The 22,214-nt window shown below is 37.1% G+C and overlaps 3 protein-coding genes across 5 annotated transcripts in view; all 3 read left to right on the top strand.

Annotated features, from left to right (window-relative positions):
* The window catches only part of LOC137075054 (gastrula zinc finger protein XlCGF57.1-like), a 421,471-nt gene extending 399,346 nt beyond the window's left edge, over positions 1-22,125 (top strand). The window contains exons 1-4 of one of the 3 annotated variants that reach the window (XM_067443227.1): positions 6,398-6,432; positions 17,560-17,664; positions 18,317-18,426; positions 19,220-22,125. In XM_067443227.1, the coding sequence (XP_067299328.1) occupies positions 18,369-18,426; positions 19,220-20,451 (1,290 nt within the window). In that variant the 5' untranslated portion in view covers positions 6,398-6,432; positions 17,560-17,664; positions 18,317-18,368 and the 3' untranslated portion in view covers positions 20,452-22,125. Of the gene's footprint in view, positions 1-6,397; positions 6,433-17,322; positions 17,334-17,559; positions 17,665-18,316; positions 18,427-19,219 lie in introns of those variants that run through there. The other 2 variants (XM_067443229.1, XM_067443228.1) reach the window with 2 other exon arrangements.
* Positions 7,818-12,776, top strand: LOC137075048 (uncharacterized). The gene is made up of 9 exons (XM_067443218.1): positions 7,818-8,599; positions 9,286-9,486; positions 9,573-9,635; positions 9,804-10,505; positions 10,592-10,778; positions 11,059-11,180; positions 11,354-11,582; positions 11,759-11,911; positions 12,153-12,776. The coding sequence occupies exons 1-9, from the start codon at positions 8,318-8,320 to the stop codon at positions 12,422-12,424; spliced, it is 2,211 nt and encodes a 736-aa protein (XP_067299319.1). The 5' UTR covers positions 7,818-8,317; the 3' UTR covers positions 12,425-12,776.
* The window catches only part of LOC137075830 (zinc finger protein 850-like), a 188,540-nt gene continuing 183,884 nt past the window's right edge, over positions 17,559-22,214 (top strand). The window contains exon 1 of the mRNA XM_067444782.1: positions 17,559-17,664. The gene's annotated coding sequence lies outside the window, so the exon portion shown is untranslated. The remainder of the gene's footprint in view (positions 17,665-22,214) is intronic.

Here is a 22,214-nt window from a genome sequence, read left to right as displayed (position 1 = left end):
TGTCGAATTCGGCCAAAAAGATGCAGCATTCTCAGAAAGGTTGAAGCTGTTGAAGGTTGTACGTTAACTGAAAAGTTTTTTACGCATTAGAAAATCAAGACATTTTATTTTAATAACATGAAAATCGAAACGATTATAAATGAATATCTTACTTACATCGTGTCTGCACTTTTCCGCGACAGAATTTGCAGCATTCAGTCAGAGCGTCTATCGCACACTGACTGACTGATTAACTGCATGGCTTGAAAGTGGTAAAAACTCCCGCGAATCAGCGTTTTTTCTACAATGGGTGACTAATCTAAACTCATCTGATTGGTTATTGCACCGAGCAAAACAGAGACGTGTGTGACTGGTTGTTGTCAACGCTATACAAAAAAAAAATGCAAAAAAAATGCTCACATTTAACTTCAATAGTGACAGTCGTAAAATAAAGATTTTTTTTACTGTGTAGGGGGGATTTTGAATATGTTGTTTTAAATATGCATTTTTTGTCCATTTAGCAGGGGACAGGGTAATTGTGTCTCATAATGTAGCAATTTGATTTCCTATATGATTCCTCTGGTTACTATGATATACCAGTTGTTCTTATTATTACTATTATTATTATTTGATATAGAATTGTTGTTATAAATAATATAATTACGATTAAAAATTATCTAAATCTATATTCTGTCTATCTATCTATCTATCTATCTATCTATCTATCTATCTATCTATCTATCTATCTATCTATCTATCTATCTATCTATCTATCTATCTATCTATCTATCTATCTCTAATATTTCTAAAATAGTTCCAAACAAAGACATGGCACTGTTTGCTTCTACATCAAGGAATGCTATGACATACAAAATAAACCTACCCTGATAAATATTTAATAAAGTAAAAAGCATGGCATATTTATTAGCTATAGTGAGCTGCATTAAAATATCTGCTTTTTCAGATATTGCTCCTGTATTTCCTCAGCGTTTCAAAGATGAATTTTGATACTTAATTCATCAGCTCTATTGTGTCTTGTTACTCTAATTTAATCACATACAATAAGTAATTACATTTATTGATCAAATGTAAGAATTCGTCACAGAAGATGATGCATATCTAAGAAGCAGAAAGCATTCCCAGAAAGATTGAGATGTGGAAGCAAATATTTTACTTTGTAACTGCAAAACATAATTATTGTCGACTGTTTCAAGTGATATATTGTAATAATAATTAATGTTGATTAAAATAATAGAGTAATCGTCATTATTGTAGTCTATGCACAGACAAGAACCTTTCATGGAATAGGTAGTTGCTTTTTACGCATTAGAAAATCGCAACATTGTTATTCTAGTAGCATGAAAAACGAAATGATTATAAATGAATACCTTACTTGGATTTTATCTGCACTTTTCCAGAAGAGAATTGGCAGAATTCAGTCAGTTGCCGCACAACGAATCTCTCACTGACAGACTGATTGGCGGTAAAAACTCCCGCGAAATAACAGTAATCTGCTTGTTTATTGCATCATGAGCTCTCCAGAGGTGTGATTGTTTGTAATGCTCAATGCTGAAAAAGTATAAAAAAAGAAATCGTGTAAATGTCATGTGACCATCTATAACTGTTATGCCGCAACACTTTTAATTTATTTTTACATTTCACTTTTTTACATTTTACATTTTCACAGATTTATTTTGATTGTGTACTAGAATTTGTTTTAACCATGGTCGAATATGCATTTTCCTGGTGACTACCTGGTGTTATTACATTAGAATTTTCTTATTATTACAAGTTGTTGTTATAATGGAGAAGATTTTTTAAATATGTTCATGATAAAAATGAACCATTGAGGCTCTATGTGTAGCGTAAAATGCTTATATTAATAGTCTATACAAATAATATTTCTATCTATCTATCTATCTATCTATCTATCTATCTATCTATCTATCTATCTATCTATCTATCTATCTATCTATCTATCTATCTATCTATCTATCTATCTATCTATCTATCTGTCTGTCTGTCTAAACTTATCAAACTATTTCAAACTTTAAACTTATTAAACTATTTCAAACTTTCTGATCAACTCTCTTCCAAGCCATCTTAAAGTTTGTCTTCAAACTTTTTAATCTAGTCAATATTTGTCAAGCAAGTCTCAAGTCCTAAAATGTGTTTACAACAGGGACTATGGAGTAGCCCGTTCACTGTACTGTACTGGTAACAGTACTCCCATTTCAGTGAGACGGTTCAATTCCGCTTCAACTTTTGGACGAAGAGCATACGGAACAACTCATGGGCTGACAAAACTCGGGTTTGTGTTCAGGTTTCAATGTTATTTTAGCTTTAATGCTCTACATTTCTCCCAAATGTTTAGAGAAAACAGTGGAATGTTTCTGCAGCACAACTTCTAGTGTCTTCAATTTGACAGTTTTTATTTCGTTCCAGTTCAGTTTGATCTGACGCAACCACTCTCTGCCATAAAGTGGTGGATAGTCCCCCTGCACAATATACAATGGAAGAACAGCTGTCTGCTTAATTGGCCATTTTTACATCAATTACACTTTCAGGATGCAATGCTTGTCCTGTGTATGTACGAAGAACAATGTCAGTTGAGCATAATGGCAGGTGTTTCAATATGCGATCATAAGTCTCTGTTGAAATCAATGACACTGCTTCACCTGTGTCCAGTTCCATTTCCAGTGGCATACCCTCAATTTCTGGTTTCACAATGATGATCACACTCGCCATCCTCCTCATCAAAGTAGCCAAATGTTGTTCTTTGCTCGGGTTTTAACGAAAAGGAAAAGTTTAATTCGCTTAAAACAAACGTAATAGTTGATTTGAATGAGTGATATTCCACGGCGGCATCCATCTTTAATGTACAAAATCTGCTTCCCCGTATCTGCGCTGTCGTCATCATCTAAAGCTCGCCCTTGTTTGCCCTTCTTTAAAGGGGTCATGAACTGACTTTTTTATTTTTTTAAACTATTGTCTGAGGTCAACTAATGACGTTGAAATAAAATTACATTACATAATTTGTTTGTTATTATGGTATCCTACTATCCTGTAGGGTAGGCTGTGACTGGTATCATGTGCGTTACTTCTAGACATGTTAGTCCATTAAAAAGAGGTGCAATACTCCAGATTTATATTTAAAAAACAAAACAAAACAAAAAGACAGTTTAATTCAGTTGATATAATAGCCTACAATCTTGGCCATTCGGGGCTTCCGTTAAAAAAAAGAATGTCCAGTAGAATTTCAGCTAATCCAGTCGTCTCAAGCACGATAAAAATTTGGGTCCAGTTTAGGAAACATTTTGGCTTACACAGAGCATCTATTCACACACCTATCTTAAATAATTACTTCTTCTCCCCACCTCAATGACTTGTATGATGATGGGCGGTTTGCATCCTTTTTATTTTTGTCTGCTAAATACAGTCTGCCCAATAGTCATTTGTTTCGGTTCTTTCAGATTAGACACTTTGTTCAGAAGTTGTTTCCTCACTTTCCCAACCGTCCTCCTGAATGCCCTCTTGATAATTTTCTCGCTCTAAGAGCAGGCCAGAAGCATCTAATTTCAGTTATTTACAACTTAATAAGTTCACTTAATGTGGACCCCACTGTTTCTCTGAGAGAATCGTGGGAGAATGACCTAGGTATCTCTATCACAGATGATCAGTGGTTCAACATTTTAAAGTTAGTTCATTCCTCTTCTATATGTGCCAGACATGGCCTATTCCAGTGCAAAGTGCTGCACCGGGCTCATCTAACTAATGCCAAGCTGGCAAAAAAATTTCCAGACAGGAGTGATGCTTGCAATCGTTGCAAGCAGTCTCCTGCCAACCACATTCACATGTTCTGGAGCTGTCCTCGGTTGACAGACTTCTGGTCCAATGTCTTTGACACGCTTAATAATGCTCTTAACATAGATTTGGACCCAAACCCCTTGACTGCTCTTTTTGGCATCTCCTTGAGACCCGACTTGACTCTCTCATCTCGCCAGGTTATCGCCTTCACTACTATTTTAGCCAGACGAGCCATTCTTCTTAAATGGAAACATGTCACCCCTCCATCGCATGATAGGTGGATTCAAGAAATCTTTAACTGTATAAGGCTTGAGAAGCTAAGATTTTTGCTTTCAGGATCTCTCAAAACTTTTCATAAGACTTGGGAACCTGTTTTAGACCACATAAAAGGTTTACTCTGTTCTCCGGATACTAGCGCCAATACACAATAACTGACTTCTATTGGAAAGAGGTAGGACAGATACTAGAGAGAGGATTGTTTATTTTCATATCGCTATTTATGTCTATTACGCATGTTCTTTTTTATTGTTTTTTTTATTATTTTTTATTATTATTATTTTTTTTTTATTTATTATTTTTTTTAATTTTTTTTGCTTTTATATTGCATGTATAATTCGGGTGGGAGGGTTCTAAAAGGGGTTTATAATGAGACAATTTGTGATCTCTTATTTTTCATTGAATGTATAACTATGTCTTGTTAAATACCAATAAAAAAGATTGAAATAAAAAAAGAATGTCCACACGTGAGAAATAAATATTAGTAGTATTATTATTATTTTATTTTATTTGGGAGTTTAAATAATATTGCTACCTCCTTACTTTTCAAGATTAGTTAAAATGTCTTGAATTTCCATCATTGGAGTTCCTCCAGTAGAGGGCGATCCTGCAACACAATCGATGACACACATCCGAGTCCAGGAGAAGAAGAGACATGAGCGCAGGAAGCGATTATTCTTTTTTCCCCAGGATGGTAGGGGAAGGTTCCGCCTTTTTCGTCTATGATTGGCTAGAAGGGCTCTCCTTCGATTGGTTATATATCTCACGTTCATGGTAGGCTGTCAGCTAGTCTGTTTTGATCGTCTTTACAACAGAAACGATCGAAGTCAATCCAACATACTAAGAAAAGCACATATCCGTGTCTTCAGATTTATATTTCAAGTCCACAATTTCATTGGCAATTTTATAGAAGAGACCAATTTCATAGAAGAGACACCACAGTATGATACAAATATGACAGATTTTATTTACTGTGAACATAATTGCATAAACTTGCTAGTAATAGACAATTTTAGTGCATGTTAAACTAGTAATTGTGTGTGTGTGTGTGTGTGGGCATGTTTTGTGACATATGAGAACACAAATGTGTATGACATGGGTATGACAGGTTTTACAAGGAGAGGATGAGGACATTGGCCATGTCCCCACTTTCTAAATGCTTATAAATCATATAGGATGAATTTTTTTTTTTTTTGAGAAAGTAAAAATTCAGAATGTTTCCTGTGATGGGGTTAGGGACAGTGGCAGTGTAAGGGGATAGAAAATACGGTTATGTCACAAAAACAAACGTGTGTGTGTAGGCTATGTGATTGACTTCGTTTACTTCTGTTTTAAAGACGATAAAAACAGACTAGCTTACAGCCTGCCATGAGATGTGTAACCAATCAGAGGAGAGCCCTTCTAGCCAATCATAGACGAAAAAGGCGGTACCTTCCCCTACCATCCTGGGGAAAAAAATATCGCGTCCGGTAGCACTTCTTGTGTACTGCAAATGTAAGGATCGTGGGTCTGCTTGCTGTTAGTCTCGCCCGTTCTTGTGTGATCGTGGACGTTAGGAGTGGAGTTTGCGGCCGTGTGGCAGGTAGGCTAACTGTAGAAGTTTGTTATATAGCTATATAGCGTCCTTAAATGTTTATTTTCCTCAGCTAGCCAGTCCCTGTAACTTATGTGCGCGCTGTATGCCTCCGGCGCATTGAGCACTTATGGTTGTGATGAATTGGACTGGCTAGTAGCGCTTTTTTCCCTTGTGTTTTTGTTTGAAAACTATTTCCCAGCCTCATGTTGCAGCCAACCTTCACAGCCTTGTTACCACATTGATGCTTTGAGACCACATTAATTTATTTGCATGAGATTTATGGTTGCTGTGCAGTGTACGTTGTTTCTGGTTTGGAGTATGTTTTTGTTTCCAGTTTCTTTTGTGTCATATGATTTTTGGGGACGCTAATGTAATTTGTTTTATTTTTATTTTGAATTGTGTAATTTAAGCTGGGATCGTGTAGGGTTTTATGAAAGATTGGCTGGTCATTGACATCTTTGAAGTCGGGGAAAATAACTTATTATATACAATGTTCTTTGTGTTGATTAAATTTTCGTTTGTTATAATAAATTTTTGTATTAATAAAATAAGTTATTTTTTGTGAGACAGTGTTTTTTATGATCAAGAAAGTGGTCGCCCTTGGTTACATTGTGTTGGGTGTATTCCTAATCCTTTTCGTGTGATTCAACTTTAGGTGATGACTGGGTACCAGAGGCCTCTGGACAACAGACAAAACATCCCTGCCTGGCATCATCATCAACATCTTTAGCTGCCTCCAGAAGTTCCAGGTGAAGAGGGAAAAAAATAAGACAGACGTGGCGCAGTACTTTGTGGTAAGCAAATAATGTGAAGCAAGTAGTTTTGTGAGAGAACAAAATGTTTTGTGGTATCATTATTGTCTGAATGCAGTCTGATTCTTTAGATGCAGGGGTGGAAATGGGGGGGTACGCGGGGGGACGTAGTCCGGGGAGTGAATTTCGAGGGGGGGCGGAGTTCCAGTTGGAGAACAAAATGGTTAGGTTTACCTTTTTTTGTGTGTGTGGAAATGAATTAAAATATTTTAGCCACTCAATAGTCTACAATATAATAGCCACATAAAGGTAACGTAATGTATAATGATAAAAAAATGAATATTCTGTGATAATGGCAGCGCAATGTCGACTTTTGTGATTAGCCAGTACCGGCAGACATGCAGCCGATGGAAATAATTCTCCATTTAATTCTGTGCGCATTTTATTCGGATTATTTCTTACAGAACTTCAGTTCAAAACAGACCGCCTGAGGTAAATTATCTGAAATGATTTTGCCCGATAATCTGAATAGAAACCGTTACTTTAAATGAATAACGCTCTGTTAAGGCAGTGTTTCCCAACCGGGGTGCCTTCTGAAGAGAGCAGGGGTGCCGTGTAAAAGGTGCACTTGCACCGCGGTTCATCTCACGTCTGATGACTCACCTATAATATGGACTAACTTGAAAATAATGCTTTATGTATGTTTTTGACGATGGATACATGTGCTGGCTCCTCGGTGATACATTACAACAGTGATAATAAAAGAAAAAACGTGGGCAAAACGGTCTCTCTTTGTAAACTGTTCATGCATGCGATCGCGTGTGCTGTCGTATGTTTAATATGAGGAGTAATTTTCTCCGTCATCACTCGGGTATATTCAAAAGAAGACGCGAATGAGCGCGCGTACTGTGAGAAGATCTGTCTCTGTACACTCATCCGAAAGCGCGCAAAGCGAAAGCTCGTCTCACGGCACGCAAATATAGAGTTCTCTTTTAAGTCTTAAGCTTGAACGGACAAACTCGCACAAAAAGTATGTCAACATGTTCATCTTGATGAGTATCCAAGCAAAATATGGCTTAAGAGAACTTTATACAGTCGAGAAAGATGAGCATTTCCCTGCAGTAGGTCTTAAAGGGGCAGTAGCCTTAACTGCTGTCTGTTTAATGACAAACAAAAGATATAAACATCACTCACTGCTCTAAATTAAATAGATTTTGTAAGAAGGATCAATCTTTAATTTAAACAGTTAAATATGCAGATATTTTACATTTGATTACTTTATTCAATTTCTCTACCTAAAAACAAAAAACAAATGTTAGACCTACCTAAAAAAACCTGACAAGCATTGTTTATTTGACCCTCCCTTAACCAATGGTTTAAGAAATGACCAACAACCTTGTCATGGAAAAACTGACTTATGTAGTTAAAGGGATACTTCACCGTTTTTTCATATTAAACTATGTTATTCCCTTAACTAAGATGAGTTGATACATACCTCTGTCGTCTGAGTGCGTGCACTTAATCTCTCTGAGGCGGGGTGACATTCTGATAGCATTTAGCTTAGCACACTAATCACACTTCATTCTTATGGTACCAAACAGAGATCAAGTTAGAAGCAACCAATCAACTCCACGTTTCCCCTATTTAAATACAGTTACACGAATAGTTGGACGACCGAGTATGGTGACACAAAATAAAACGTGGCGCTTTTTTAACCGAGTTAAAAAGGAGAACTATAATGTATGGCGGAATAGCACTTCTGAGAGTACTTCAACTCGGCGCAGTAAAAAGTCCCGGCCGAAACATCCTCCCTCACATCGCCCCCTCCCTCTCTCATTTCCGTAAATAGAACCAACGTTACCTGCACGCCTGCATCAGTAGAAGTAGTTTGAGCAGAGTTGACGAAGTACCCGTTTGTAGGAAGATCATGGTTATAACGTGTGTCGTAAAGGGTTGTGAGAACAAGGCGAAGGTATTTAGTGCCGTCATGTTTCATCGATTTCCAATTCACCACAAACGGCGGAAAGCTTGGTTAGCTGCGTTGAACATCGATGCAACAACACCGCTGGATATTCTGAAGAAATGGCGTGTTTGCTCCGAGCATTTCACACAGGAGGACTATACCTCCACAGGATTACGCCTAAAGGATTCTGCCACACCGACAATAATCAAAGCAAGAACACAACAAAGTGGATCATCACCTAACACTGTAAGTGTCCTTTTGCATGGTATTTGGTTGTCCTGAAGTGGCAGTAACCTTAGCTTATCAAACTTTAGTGGTGTTTAACCTAGTAAACAAGTAACTTTGCTGCGAAATCAGTGCGCTTGTGAGACAGGCAATACAGAGTTTTTGACTGTTTGATGTACTTGAGAAGTGAGCTCAGAAATAAAAATTAAGTATAAGCCTAAGCCCGTAGTGTAACGTTATAACTTAGTGTCACCAAATCTGATTCTCTGTATCATGAGACTGCAAGCTTATGTCTACCATGGTAATAGCTTGACTAATGGTAGTGGGAGGGGTATTTTTGTCTCAGGTGAAACACTGAAAGTGTAGGCTACTGTCTACTTATGTTATGCACTGTAACAATACTTTCTTCTCACTCTGATAAACGTAAAGAAAACACACACACACACATATATGTATGTATATGTATGTGTGTGTGTGTGTGTGTGTGTTTTCTATTTATATATATATATATATATATATAAATTAAAAAGTCTATATTATATATATATATATATACATACCTCTTATATAATATACATATTATATATATATATATATATATATATATATATATATATATATATATATATAATATGATGTTAGTGCTTTAATTTGATTTTAATTTGAAATTTGCAATTTCTGTCATAACTGTGTCAATTATTATACAGGCAGAGTTGAGTGACTTACAGCAAGATCTGCCAGAACAAGACGAAACCTTTTTTGTTGGTGTACCTCATTCAACCCCCCAGAAGCACAGAGCTGAAGAGCCTACTGCTGCGTTCCAAGTTCCCTTGTCTGTACAGTTTACCAGTCCTTCACATTCACGCAAACCAGCTGTTGCCCTGGCTCCCACATGGTCAATGAAATCTGTAAGCTAATGAATCTTCATGTTTTATACAGTTACTGTATGATTGCAATATGACCTACATATATTTGAAATCTGTTTCATGTCTAGGACACCGCATCATCATCCACAATTATGACCATGTGTGGTCCAAGAAAAAGTATTGTATTTGAGGTGAGTGGACAACTTCTATGTCTGCTATCGATTATCCGTAATGTAATTTATGGAAACCATTACACTTTGTTTCCTATCAAGTCATGTAATTGTTTACTCAAGATATACTGGATATGGCACTGGTATGCAAAACCAATGTTTATTTTGATTCTGATTTGACTACAACAGGAACCACACCACATTGAAGCTACTGTGATGGATATGAGTGGAACATCAGTGTTTGATGTCAGCATGACCTCAGAGCCTGCTGTCGATCCCACAGACACCAGCTTTGAGGCAAATTCAAGCCCCTCCACCACCACCACAGGAAGTTCATCAAGCCTCTTTGGACAACCCAGAGGATGGAAGGAGAGGAAGTGGATTGTAAATGAGTCCAAACTCATGGAACTCTTTCAGAAATGTATAACATGTGGTGCTGTGATGTGTGACCTGAACCAGACAATAACACAGTTCGGCAGTAGAATCGCTATAAATTGGCAATGCAGCAATGGGCATATAGGACAATGGGAGTCATGTCCCAATATACGTAGAATGGCAGAAAATAACCTTCTCGCAGCAGCTGCCACTATCTTTACTGGCTGTACGTACACAGACATAGCTGACTGGGCTGGACTTTTCAACCTGCAGTTGCCCCTGCAGACAACTTTCTACAACATACAGGCAAGCTACCTGCTCCCAGTGATTGAGGAATCATACACACAACAGGAGAACATAATCAAAGCAAGATTATTTTGCCAAACTGAAGACGGTGAAGGAGTGCAGCTATGTGGAGACGGTAGAAGTGACAGCCCCGGACACTCCAGCAAATACAACACATATTCTTTCATGGACGAATCCACTAACCAGATCGTGGCGTTTGAGCTGATGCAGGTAAATTGTCAATTAGTTTCACAAGTCTATAGCCAATTCTCTAATATTTTTTTAGATTTTATCATCTATACATTTGTGCTCTCTAGGTTTCCCAGGCCTCCAGTTCAGTCGCAATGGAACCACTGGCCTTCAAGAAAGGCCTGGATAGGATCCTGGATGAGGGCATTGATGTAAAAGTGGTCATCACAGACCGGCATCCGTCCATAAGAAAAATGCTTAGAGAAGAATATCCTCACATCATTCATCAGTTTGATCCGTGGCATGTCGCCAAAGGTTAGTGTACTGATTGTCTAAGCTGTAGAGCTAGAGAATAACCCCAAATATTTTGGCTCCATTTTTGTCATTTACCAATGTTTCACACAAGACTTTGTAGGGGTCTGTAGAATGTGTGCGGTGCACTACCGCTGGTTTGATTACAACTTCATGTCCATGTTTCTAGAGCTAAATATACCTAAATTGGTACTAATGAAAGAATACAAAATTCTGAAAAACACTACATAGTCAATGCAATGAATGTGATTACCCATTGTAATTCTTTTCTCTCATTTTTCAGGATTTAAAAAAAAAATGGTTGCAGCATCAAACAGAAAGGAGTGCAAAGATCTTGCTCCTTGGATCAGGAGTGTCAGCAACCACATGTGGTGGAGCTGTTGCACCTCCAAAGGAGATGCAAAGGTACCCAAGCATACAGAAATAGCTCAGCACTAAGTGATTTTTTTTTATGTTATTACATACATCCAATGCTATGTGCAGGTCAAATGCCAATCAAACTTTTGGTCTTCAACACAGAAGACAACTGTATTGTATTACAGATGGTTAAAAGTGTGCCTCTGCTTTTGTGTTGTCAGGAGCTGCTCAGACGATGGATGTCTCTCCAACACCACATCACTGGGGTCCATCGCTGGGAAGAAAACGGAACGGAATACAGATGTTTCCATAAGGACTTGTCAGCAGAGGAACAAAGAACGAAGAGGTGGCTAAAAGTGAATTCCCCTGCCTTCAAAGCTCTTCAAGCAATGATTATGGACACACGTCTCCTAAAAGACCTACAACAGATGACACTATTCAAACACACAGGTATGTGTTTCAAATAGTTTGACATGCAGAAAAGTAATATGGTTCCAAGTCATGTCTGTCTTAGTGAGAATAGATTCTGGTAAACTATTTTGCCATAGGTCTGTATGAGGGGAGGGGGGAGGGTGCTCTTCATGCTCTTGTTTTTCCGTTGTAAAGCATTTTATTTTATTTTTAAGGACAACTTGAGGTGTTCCACAATGCCCTTTTGAAGTACTGTCCAAAGCGAATTCATTTTCAATACCCTTCAATGAAGGCACGCACTATGCTAGCGATTATGGATCACAATGAGAATCACTCCACAAAGCGGGAACAGGCAACAACAGCAGCCGGTGGGTACTAAAGGAATGCAAAATACTATAATGATACTGTCTATTTCCCTGGACCTCTCAATGTGTCATCCATTCATGCATGAACATGATCTTCTCATAACTGATGACACAGATATGACTGACTAGTGTAATTTAGTTTTTTTAAAAGTCACAGTACTAACATGTATAATAACATAATAAATATTAAAATTCTGAATTTACTATACTTCCAGCACGTTTGTTCACACTATTTTGATTTCAGGCCTCACAAGACACAATGTTGTCTTTCAAAAGCAGTCAAAGCAGTGGATTGCTAGACCAATCTATGCGAAGACGACTCAAAAATTCAGAGATGACCTAATGGACAGAGTGATCCAAAGAAGACTTGACCCCACTATCAGATTCAAAGACGCATCATCCCGTATCAAAGTACCTCGTCTAGCTGCCAACATTGCATTGCTACCAAAGCCCAACAAAGAGAAGGTCATACAATCACACGCCTCAAGATTCAGAGGTCCATCAGAGCCATTGTAACTTTTTGTACATTGTAAGCCATTGTGGTTTACTGCTGACATGAAAAGGAACCTGTGCCATTGAAAAAACACAGGAGGGGACTTGTACTTGCATAGCAAGTGTTGAAGGCACATATCAGTTATTGCAGTGATATGAGAGCAATTTTTTTTTTATATTGTGAATTTTTTTTTAAACGTATTTTCCCACTTTTTGTCTTCACTTATGTTTACAAAAAACTGTTTGCTTGGAGAACACATGGCCTATCGTATTTACTATGTGAATTATTTAATTTGGAGAATAAAAAAAAGTGTCATTTATTGCAGTAATATGAAGACAATTTTTTATTTATATATTTTGAAATAAATTACGTTTTTTCCCTTGTTTTGACTTCACTTATGATTGAACAAATCTGACAAAACACCTTTTGCCTGGAGAACACATGAGCTCTTTTATTTACTATGGTATTGAATTTAATTGAAAAAAGATCCTGGATGTTTCATGTGTGATTATATCAGTAGCCATTTGATTTAGCAACCAAGATAAAAGTATCACTGGAGATGTTGTAGGTTCAAAGCTTTATTAATATACATCAAATATATAAAACTGAATTGAATACAAATTAAAAAATTTAAAATAAATAGTGATAGCAAGACATACATAATTGTTGTAATATAGAAAAATAAACAAACATTACGTCTACTATTCTGACGTAAGCTGCAGTGCAATTGTCCCACAGATGTCTGTGAAACATATAAACATAATCTGGATCTGAACTCGGCCCAGCACATAATGTTCAGTTACAGTAGGTCCAACGTTACATATCCATTGCCGCATGTACTTCGTGAAATCCAACGTAGACACCGGACTCAGAAGGATATCTTTGTCGTATAGCCCCGACCACACATGATGGTAGTGGTTTCCGATGCCCTCTGCCCAAAGTTTCGCCCTGTAGCGCCCATTCCAGCACTATCCGGTAGGACACCAACCTATATTGACTGAGAAGACAGCGATAGAATAGGTATAACGTTACATTTATATATGAAAACATGATGCATATTTCAATGGTTTCAGATAGCACTTACTCTGAGGATAGCTGGCCATCTGGTCCACTCGGCGTGGGTCGTTTCCTCCAATTTACTTTGTCACGTTGAAAGAAAAAATGTACGACTGCCGGGTGAATCATTGCTGCAAACGCGTCGCTTGCCGCGACACAGGTGATTTGTCCAGGGTATTCTGACTCTACATTGCCCCACACCATCGATGGCAACTCCTGGGCCCATTCTGAACAGCACAGGCTTTCAATTTCAGTCGGCATATGTCCGCAACAGTCACACTTGCACCACCAATTGCTGTTTGCTCGTGTTCTTTCGCCGGCTCCAGTCTGTTCTAGTTCATATCTTTCTTCCCTCTCACGGTCCATAAGAGATAGTTCCTCTTCTGTGTACTCAGGTTCAAACATATATGGCTCTGGGTCTGCTACAAACCAGTTTTCATCCTCTACAAACTCCATGATTGCAGTTTGCTAGTTGCACAGGTAGAAGTAAAAGTCACGTTGGTTCTATTTACGGAAATGAGAGAGGGAGGGGGCGATGTGAGGGAGGATGTTTCGGCCGGGACTTTTTACTGCGCCGAGTTGAAGTACTCTCAGAAGTGCTATTCCGCCATACATTATAGTTCTCCTTTTTAACTCGGTTAAAAAAGCGCCACGTTTTATTTTGTGTCACCATACTCGGTCGTCCAACTATTCGTGTAACTGTATTTAAATAGGGGAAACGTGGAGTTGATTGGTTGCTTCTAACTTGATCTCTGTTTGGTACCATAAGAATGAAGTGTGATTAGTGTGCTAAGCTAAATGCTATCAGAATGTCACCCCGCCTCAGAGAGATTAAGTGCACGCACTCAGACGACAGAGGTATGTATCAACTCATCTTAGTTAAGGGAATAACATAGTTTAATATGAAAAAACGGTGAAGTATCCCTTTAAAGGGAAACTAAAAGACTTTTACAAAATTGCACTATTGCACTATTGTAACCAAGTAGGCCAGACAACATGGGATGATTAAACTATATCCATCTCTTCTGTTTGGGTCATGCCCATTGTGTAAGGCAGTTCTTGTATTCCAGCAAAATAACGAATTACTCTTGTTAAAGTAGCAAAGTTAAATTACAAAATGAAAGGCTGTGAACTGTGATGTATCAAAATGTGTGTCTCACTTGTTTCATTTTATGTTCTAGTTTTGTTCTAAATGTCCTGTAATGTTTATTAATTTTTTATTTTACTATTGTTTTTTCTGTTTTTTGTTGTACGTTTATTTATTTATTATAAATAAATATATTTTATATTTTTATTTTTAGTATTTTATTTTTAGTATTATCATTATTATTTATTTATTGTTCCAATGTTTAAATAAATGCCAAATAATGAACATGTCTGAAGAATCTAACAATGAATGATGAGAACAGACATCGAAATAAAAGAAACACGGGACTGAGAAAAAAAAAAAAAAAAGCATTGTTTATTTTATCAGTATCTTTGCTTGACGGTATTTATTTGTGCTGCTGGACAAGACCCACCCACTTTTTAAGACCAATGATATTGGACCCATGCACTCACTTTTATCGTCTCTAATTCAGCACGTCTGTTTAGAAACACTTATCATTAAACACGTTAAACGCTTTATTTCCCCTTTTTTAATAATTTTCTCCATTTTTGTTGAAAATTAAATGCCTTTCCGATCTGATATGTGATGGGAAAAGGTAGGCTAGTAGAGCGAGTGTGGCAAAAGGCGGATTCGAACCTCTGATTGATTTGCGTCAACTTGAAGTCATGCATCTTACCCTACACTATAGCCATGGTAAATAACTCAGTGATTTCTGTAATTATGTCTAGCCCAATCAATCGTCTAGTAAACGGCACTATTTCTATCTGGACACGGAGCATAATAAACATGCAATTGTTCATTATCATTAGACTACCTGTGAAACTGTTGATTTCTATGGCAGTTAAATTAATATTGTCTTTTTATTGGTATTGACTGGTTTGAGGTCTTTTATTATATAGGCAAGAGATATCCTGCATTATGGTGCGTTTGAGGCTATCACATCTAGGAAATAATACATTTTTCTGGGGGAGAACCCCCAGACCCCCCGCAAAAAAAAAATGCCCCACCTATTATATTTTTCACCAGCTGCTATACACAAATCCGGCGAAACACGGAAGTAAAGCATCGCCGCCATTACTGCGTGCCTTGCTGCTAAGGACTTAGAGCAGTGCGTACACGAAAACACTTCTCAAATGAGGTTAATAGCTTAACAATGACTGATTCTCCCCTCATGTCATGTTATAATAGCCTACCTTTTTTTCCCTTATAAATTAATTTTATTTTTGTTACGAATGCATACTATTATTATTTTCCCCCCTGTTTGTATTCAGGATATTAAGAGCTGCTCCCTCAGGCTATATCTTTTCTGTATCCTATTTCGAATTCGAAGAAGTTGATTTTATGCAGAGATATTTGTTTGTAAATCTTGATACTTTCAATAATAATAAAATTAATTAATTAATATATAAATAAATAGCAGCGCGCGGCAGTAATGCACGGCGCGCTGTGATGAACGTAAAGAAAACCACTTAAAGACAGAGAATAATTAAAGCATACGTGTCCATTACAAACGGACCTAGTCACAATTAACGTTAGACATTAATGAAATGATCAGTTACAAAAAATATGGCCTTATTAAATCAGCACGTAAACTTGCGTGACCTACCGATGTGCTCATGCATATGTTCACAAGCTGCAATAAATAGCCACGACCAGTTGTAGCAATAGAATACATCTTCCTACAGGTATAAGATTATTTTATTAATCATCTGGCATGCGATAAGCGTCAGAACCTAAACTACAGGGCATGAGTTCGGGATGGATTGGCCAGATACTGCATCCTACATCACGGATCAGCCGCTGCGTATGAATCAGTGTCGTGAGGTTTTCAGGCAGTGGACTCGTACCATAATATGTCAGTAACAATAGAGAAAACTACGAAGTTACATTTGTGTAATTGTGACTTAAAGTCCCTTTGTGACAGGCACGTATGTTTTATTTATTTTCTGTTATCATTTACAGCGCGTCGTGCATTACTGCCGCGCGCTGCTCTAAGTGCAGCATAACGTTAAGTCCTCATAACTGCTCGTTATTTCATGTTCTTAAAACGTGTTTGTGTAAAACAATTCCGTGATCACGGAAAGCAGGGCCCTAATATTAGCAACACAGCTCACAATGACAGTGTTCAGTTTTATTGCTGTCTTAATTACATTACATTTGGCAGACGCATTTATACATTAATACATCCTGTTGTCAATAAATTACCTTTCTGTAAGTTTTGGCCAATGCCTGACATCATCTACCCAATGTTCCCTTTCACCAGACATTTTATTTAATGTGCAGGATCCGCTTTCATTGAAATGTCATTAGAGGACACCGGCAAGTGTCACACCGTCACGCACTTCGCAGGCACGCAGTAATGGCGGCAGGCAAGATGGCGGCGCCCATAAAGTTCGCGGCGGATTTGTGTATTGGGACTCACCAACTTTTTAATTTAATTAGCCTCCGATGCCTATGAGTTCACACAACAATGATGTGCTAAAAACTGAAACGATTTTGAGATGACAACATTGTCCCTGTTCACATATCCGTCACTTAACCTGGGACAGCTCAATTAGAAGGTATCTTAAATTGTGCAAACCCCCCAAAAAAACACACACATATTTCCAAACTACGGTCTGCCCAGTGAATTTTACCCATTTCCACCACTGTTTAGATGGTAATGTAAATGTTTCAATAAGGGAAACAATAAAGTGTGTATGTAAGTAGATCACTGCATGTGAAAGGTTCTTTGAATTTGAATAGAAAATTTGTAAGCTGGTGTAAATGTGCAATAAGGGCAACAATATAGTGGGTATGAAGGTAAATTGCTGTATGCGAATGAAACTTTGAATTTGAATATAAAATCTGTAAGCTGGTGTAAATGAGCCATCAGGACAACAATAGGGTGGGCATGGGAGTAAATTGCTATATTTTTTGTATGTATTTTTTAAACAGTTGTGTTGGGTGTATTTTTAATCCTTTTTGTGTGATTCAACATTGATGAAACTTCAGATGATGACTGGGTACCAGAGGCCTCTGGACAACAGACAAAACGCCCCTGCCTAGCTGCAACATCTTTAACTGCCTCCAGAAGTTCACGGTACACAGATTACTACGGTAATGCATACACTAATAACTCCTGCAATAGTCTCCAAGTTGCTCTGTCTGACCTGAATGTCCCTTTGTCTTTTTGTGCCACTGCATTCAATATGTAAAGTGAATATAATGTTATGAACAGCATCTTGTAATATAATTTCTGAAATAGTTTGAAACATTACTTGACAGTCAACTCTAACATAAGTAAGGGATAAAGTACACCCAGCCAGTGTAAACCCTCGCAGAATAAACCCTCACATCTTGCATCACTCTGAAGGGGTTTATTCTGCGATAACAACCGGCTGGGTGTACATTATCCCGCTTATTACACGGCTACTAGTCTCAAATAAATTAGACACAGAGTATTGTCTTGAGATGAAATATTTTATTAGCTCTTACGCAAAGCTTCCGCGAAGAAAAACAGTTCCAAACTGCTTTAAACCTTTATCTATTGCTGCTAAATGTTGAAAATGAATGCTGAAAGGGTTAGTTCACCCAAAAATGAAATACACAGAAATACTCTATCAAACGTCCAGCATTAGTTTTTGAAACTTTGTCTATGTTTAGGATGGGAATCCAAGTCACAGTTAACAGTGTAAAAAGCTCAGTATGCATGAAACAGCATTCCCCCCCCCCCCTTTAAATGCTGAGGAATATCCCCATCTTCCCACAGAAGAAGCAGAAGCAATTACTCCAGGAGAAACTACTGACATACTATTGTAAATATGGAGTTTGAGGAAGAACCATGCAGAATAAAAGATGAAGATACAGAGAAACAAACAGGTTTGTATAAAGCAACAACTACAATATATAACAATACAGCAAAGAAAGAAGCATCCTCCTACTTTCAACAGGTTTTTCGCAACAAATCTTTGCATGTACATAAAAAGACTCAGAACTGAGACATAAACAGAACAAATAGCTTTTTATAAATGTGCCTTAAAACATTACTGGTGTGTATCTTGAAAAAATTGCAGTGGAAGAGATATGTCAGTGCAAGTTACTATCAGTTAAAACCGCTCAAACATGTATTTTAGTACAAATATGTATTTCAAATTTGAAACGTAAATTTAAAAGACACGTGGCTTTAGTTTGCATGTTTCCAGGTTCGTATATATTTCTGCCTTGTGTATTTTTCTTTTTAATAAACAGTTAACATAAAGTTAACATCTGAAACTAAGCTTAAGCCTTGTCAAACCGGTGGATTGTGTCATAAAGGGTTAGTTCACAAAAATGAAAATTGTCATTTACTCACAAGAAGATATTTAGGAAAAAAAATTGACCGAATTTTAATTTGAGTAAACTATCCGTTTAAGGAATGTTCCACAGTGGTATTGCAATAATTGTTTATGGTTCATTGAACAGGCATGTAAAACATTATTTAAACGCAGTCAAAAAAAAAGATATGTAAAACTTATTTTTTAAATCTACTTGGATTTTACAAAATTATCTTTAAAATACAATATCCTGAAAAGGGGGATGCTTATTTTTTGCTTAGTTGGACTTATTTTTTTACAAATTAGACTCGGTAATTTGTGCCCAATTGAGATTTAAATTAATTTAATGTTTATTTTAGACTCGGTGGAAGTGAATGAGGACAAACAGCAAAAACCTCATCATTTCTCAAATGAAGATGTAAACACAGTCGTTTACAAGACTGAAAATAATTTCACACACAAACAAGCTCGAAAAACTGAAGTCGAAGGATCTTGCACCAGTTCTGAGTGTGGAAAGAGTTTCACAGATAAATCAGAGCTTAAGAGACACATGAGAATTAACACTGGAGAAAAGCCGTTCACATGCACTCAGTGTGGAAAGAGTTTCAGTAATAAAGGATGCCTAAATGAGCACATGAGAATTCACACTGGAGAAAAACCGTTCACATGCACTCAGTGTGGAAAGAGTTTTGTTCAGAAAGGAAACCTAAATCAGCACATGAGAATTCACACTGTAGAAAAACTATTCATATGCACTCAGTGTGGAAAGAGTTTCATTTGTAAAAGAAACCTAAATCAGCACATGAGAATTCACACTGGAGAAAAACTGTTCACATGCACTCAATGTGGAAAGAGTTTTGTTCAGAAAGGATACCTAAATCAGCACATGAGAATTCACATTGGAGAAAAAACATTTACATGCACTCAGTGTGGAAAGAGTTTCATTCATAAAGGACACCTAAATCAGCACATGAGAATTCACACTGGAGAAAAACCGTTCACATGCACTCAGTGTGGAAGGAGTTTCATTCATAGAGGACGACTAAATGAGCACATGAGAAATCACACTGGAGAAAAACCCTTCACATGCACTCAGTGTGGAAAGAGTTTTGGGTTCAAAAATACTCTCAAAGACCATCTACGCCGTCACACTGGAGTGAGATCATTCAGCTGTGATCAGTGTGATAAAACATTTGTTTTGGCATCATGCTTAACAAAACACCTTAATGTTCATACTGGTGTGAAGCCTCATGTTTGTTCTTTTTGTGGAAAGTGTTTTACACATCTTACGTCTTTAAAAAAGCATGAGAGTATTCATACTGGTGTGAGACCTTATGTGTGCTCTGACTGTGAGAAGACCTTCACTACGTCCAGTGGCTTAAAATCACATGTGAGAGTTCATACAGGAGAGAAGCCGTACAAGTGCTCACAGTGTGAAAAGATTTTCTCTTGGTCAAGAAACCTAATAAATCATGAGAGACTTCATACAGGAGAGAAGCCGTACCAGTGCTCTTCATGTGGAAAGAGTTTCACCCAATTATCTACTCTACGCACTCATGAGAATACACATCTCCCAAAGTCATCTAAATGAGCAAAGTTTATGTTCAGATCCATCACTTTTTCAAGTAAATATTTGACATTCTACAGGGTTGGGGTGGCAGGGGTCAAAACACTCCTATTTAAAATGGAAATTTTAGTGAGTTTTTTGTTGTTTATTTTAGGGTTATAATGCATTCTACAATGCATTATATAGCATAGCGACAAACAAAATGCCCATTGTCCAAATATATAATGGATATTTTAAATAACATTGACCTTTCATGGGGTTTCTACAACATATTTCAGTAAGAGTCATCATTTGTTATATTAAGCCATACAAGTCTCAAATGTGTGATAAACAGATCACTTTATTGGTATTGTTAAAGGGTTAGTTCACCCAAAAATGAAAATTATTTCATTAATTACTCACCCTCATGTCGTTGGACATCTATAACACCTTCGTTCATCTTCAGAACACAAATGAAGATATTTTTGTTGAAAGCTGATGGCTGAGAAAGGCTTCAAAAAGGCCTCCATTGGGATTTAGTACATTTCGACTGACCCACTCATAAGACCCATAAAAGGCACTAAAGACTTCGTTACAAAGTCCATCTCACCACAGTGGCTGTACAATAATTTAACAATGCGACAAAAATAGTTATTGTGTGCGCACAAATCAAAATAACGATATAATCCACCAAATTATTGACGTGAACTCGACGCATGCGCGAGAATATGACGCAGCTCTGCCGTTCGAATCATAGCGAATACATGATCCGGAAGAGGAGGAGCGCCGCTATCGCGTGAGTTCAAGGTGAGTTCACGTCCGAGACCCACACTGAAGACAATATCTTGGCAGATAAAATCATTATTTTGATTTTTTTGCGCTCAAAAACTGTTCTCGCCACTTGGTACAATTATTGTACAGCCACTGTAGTGAGATGGACTTTGTTACGAAGTCTTTAGTGTGTTACCAGAGATTGCGCTTGAGAAACCGCAAGTACAGAAGGAATGATGGAGTTGGATCGAGGCCGTTCATCTTTCCTCTTCAGTTTCAGATTGTTTTCTCTTTTTTTTCTAAATTGTTGTATTATTAATTTGACTTATTTTCTATTAAATGTTTATTTGTTAAATTGAGTTCCATGTGTGGCCTCCCCTTTCTTCTAGAAATATCTGTGCATTTGACAAATATCCTGTCTTATCCACTTAGTGTGTGATAAAGTTCGCAAAGGCAGTGCGTACTGTAATACTAGTTCTTTCAGATGCAGCTTCTAAAAACAAAAAAAATTGTCACTGTAGCCTAAAAGTTTATTTGTGATAATTTTCTATGTTGAATCAAAAAAGCAAATTTTTTTGCTACTTTTTTTTTTTTTGATGGTCTTCTCATTTAACACAATGATGACTTTATCTTTGGAGTGTCAAAAATGTTGTGTGTAATAATTGTATCATACAAGTATATTTATTGTAGTTTAAACATGGATATTTTACTCCACATAAAAAGTGGAATTTACTGACTTTATGATAAGTTTATATTAGAGATTGTTAAAAAAAAATTGGCAGTGAATTGATGTGTTTTATTTTGAAGAATGCATTGTAACTGAATTGACTACATGTGTTAGTAAGTTGTCCAGTAACTAAAAATGAATATGTTTTTTAGTTTACATATCAACAAAAATTGTTTTATTTCCCCTCAACTTGTATTTGTACTCTTTAATCAAGGGGTTTAACCCTGTATTCAACATTACTTATCTGCTTAGTAATAAAGCATTTAAAAAAACTGCAGATGTATTATTTTATTATATCTATATTTAAACG

The sequence above is a fragment of the Pseudorasbora parva genome, chromosome 5, assembly GCF_024679245.1.
Source record: "Pseudorasbora parva isolate DD20220531a chromosome 5, ASM2467924v1, whole genome shotgun sequence".
In the NCBI taxonomy this organism is placed as follows: domain Eukaryota; kingdom Metazoa; phylum Chordata; class Actinopteri; order Cypriniformes; family Gobionidae; genus Pseudorasbora; species Pseudorasbora parva.
The sequence above is the reverse complement of the archived record's forward strand: the minus strand, read 5'-3'. Positions and strand labels throughout refer to the sequence as shown.

What these genes read in the sequence shown, in the direction of transcription:
- LOC137075048 (XM_067443218.1), top strand. Translation starts at nt 8,318, where the DNA reads ATGGTTATAACGTGTGTCGTAAAGGGTTGTGAGAACAAGGCGAAGGTA. An exon ending in GTGGATCATCACCTAACACT is followed by an intron (nt 8,600 to 9,285) that starts GTAAGTGTCCTT and finishes ATTATTATACAG; the next exon opens with GCAGAGTTGAGTGACTTACA. An exon ending in GAAAAAGTATTGTATTTGAG is followed by an intron (nt 9,636 to 9,803) that starts GTGAGTGGACAA and finishes TGACTACAACAG; the next exon opens with GAACCACACCACATTGAAGC.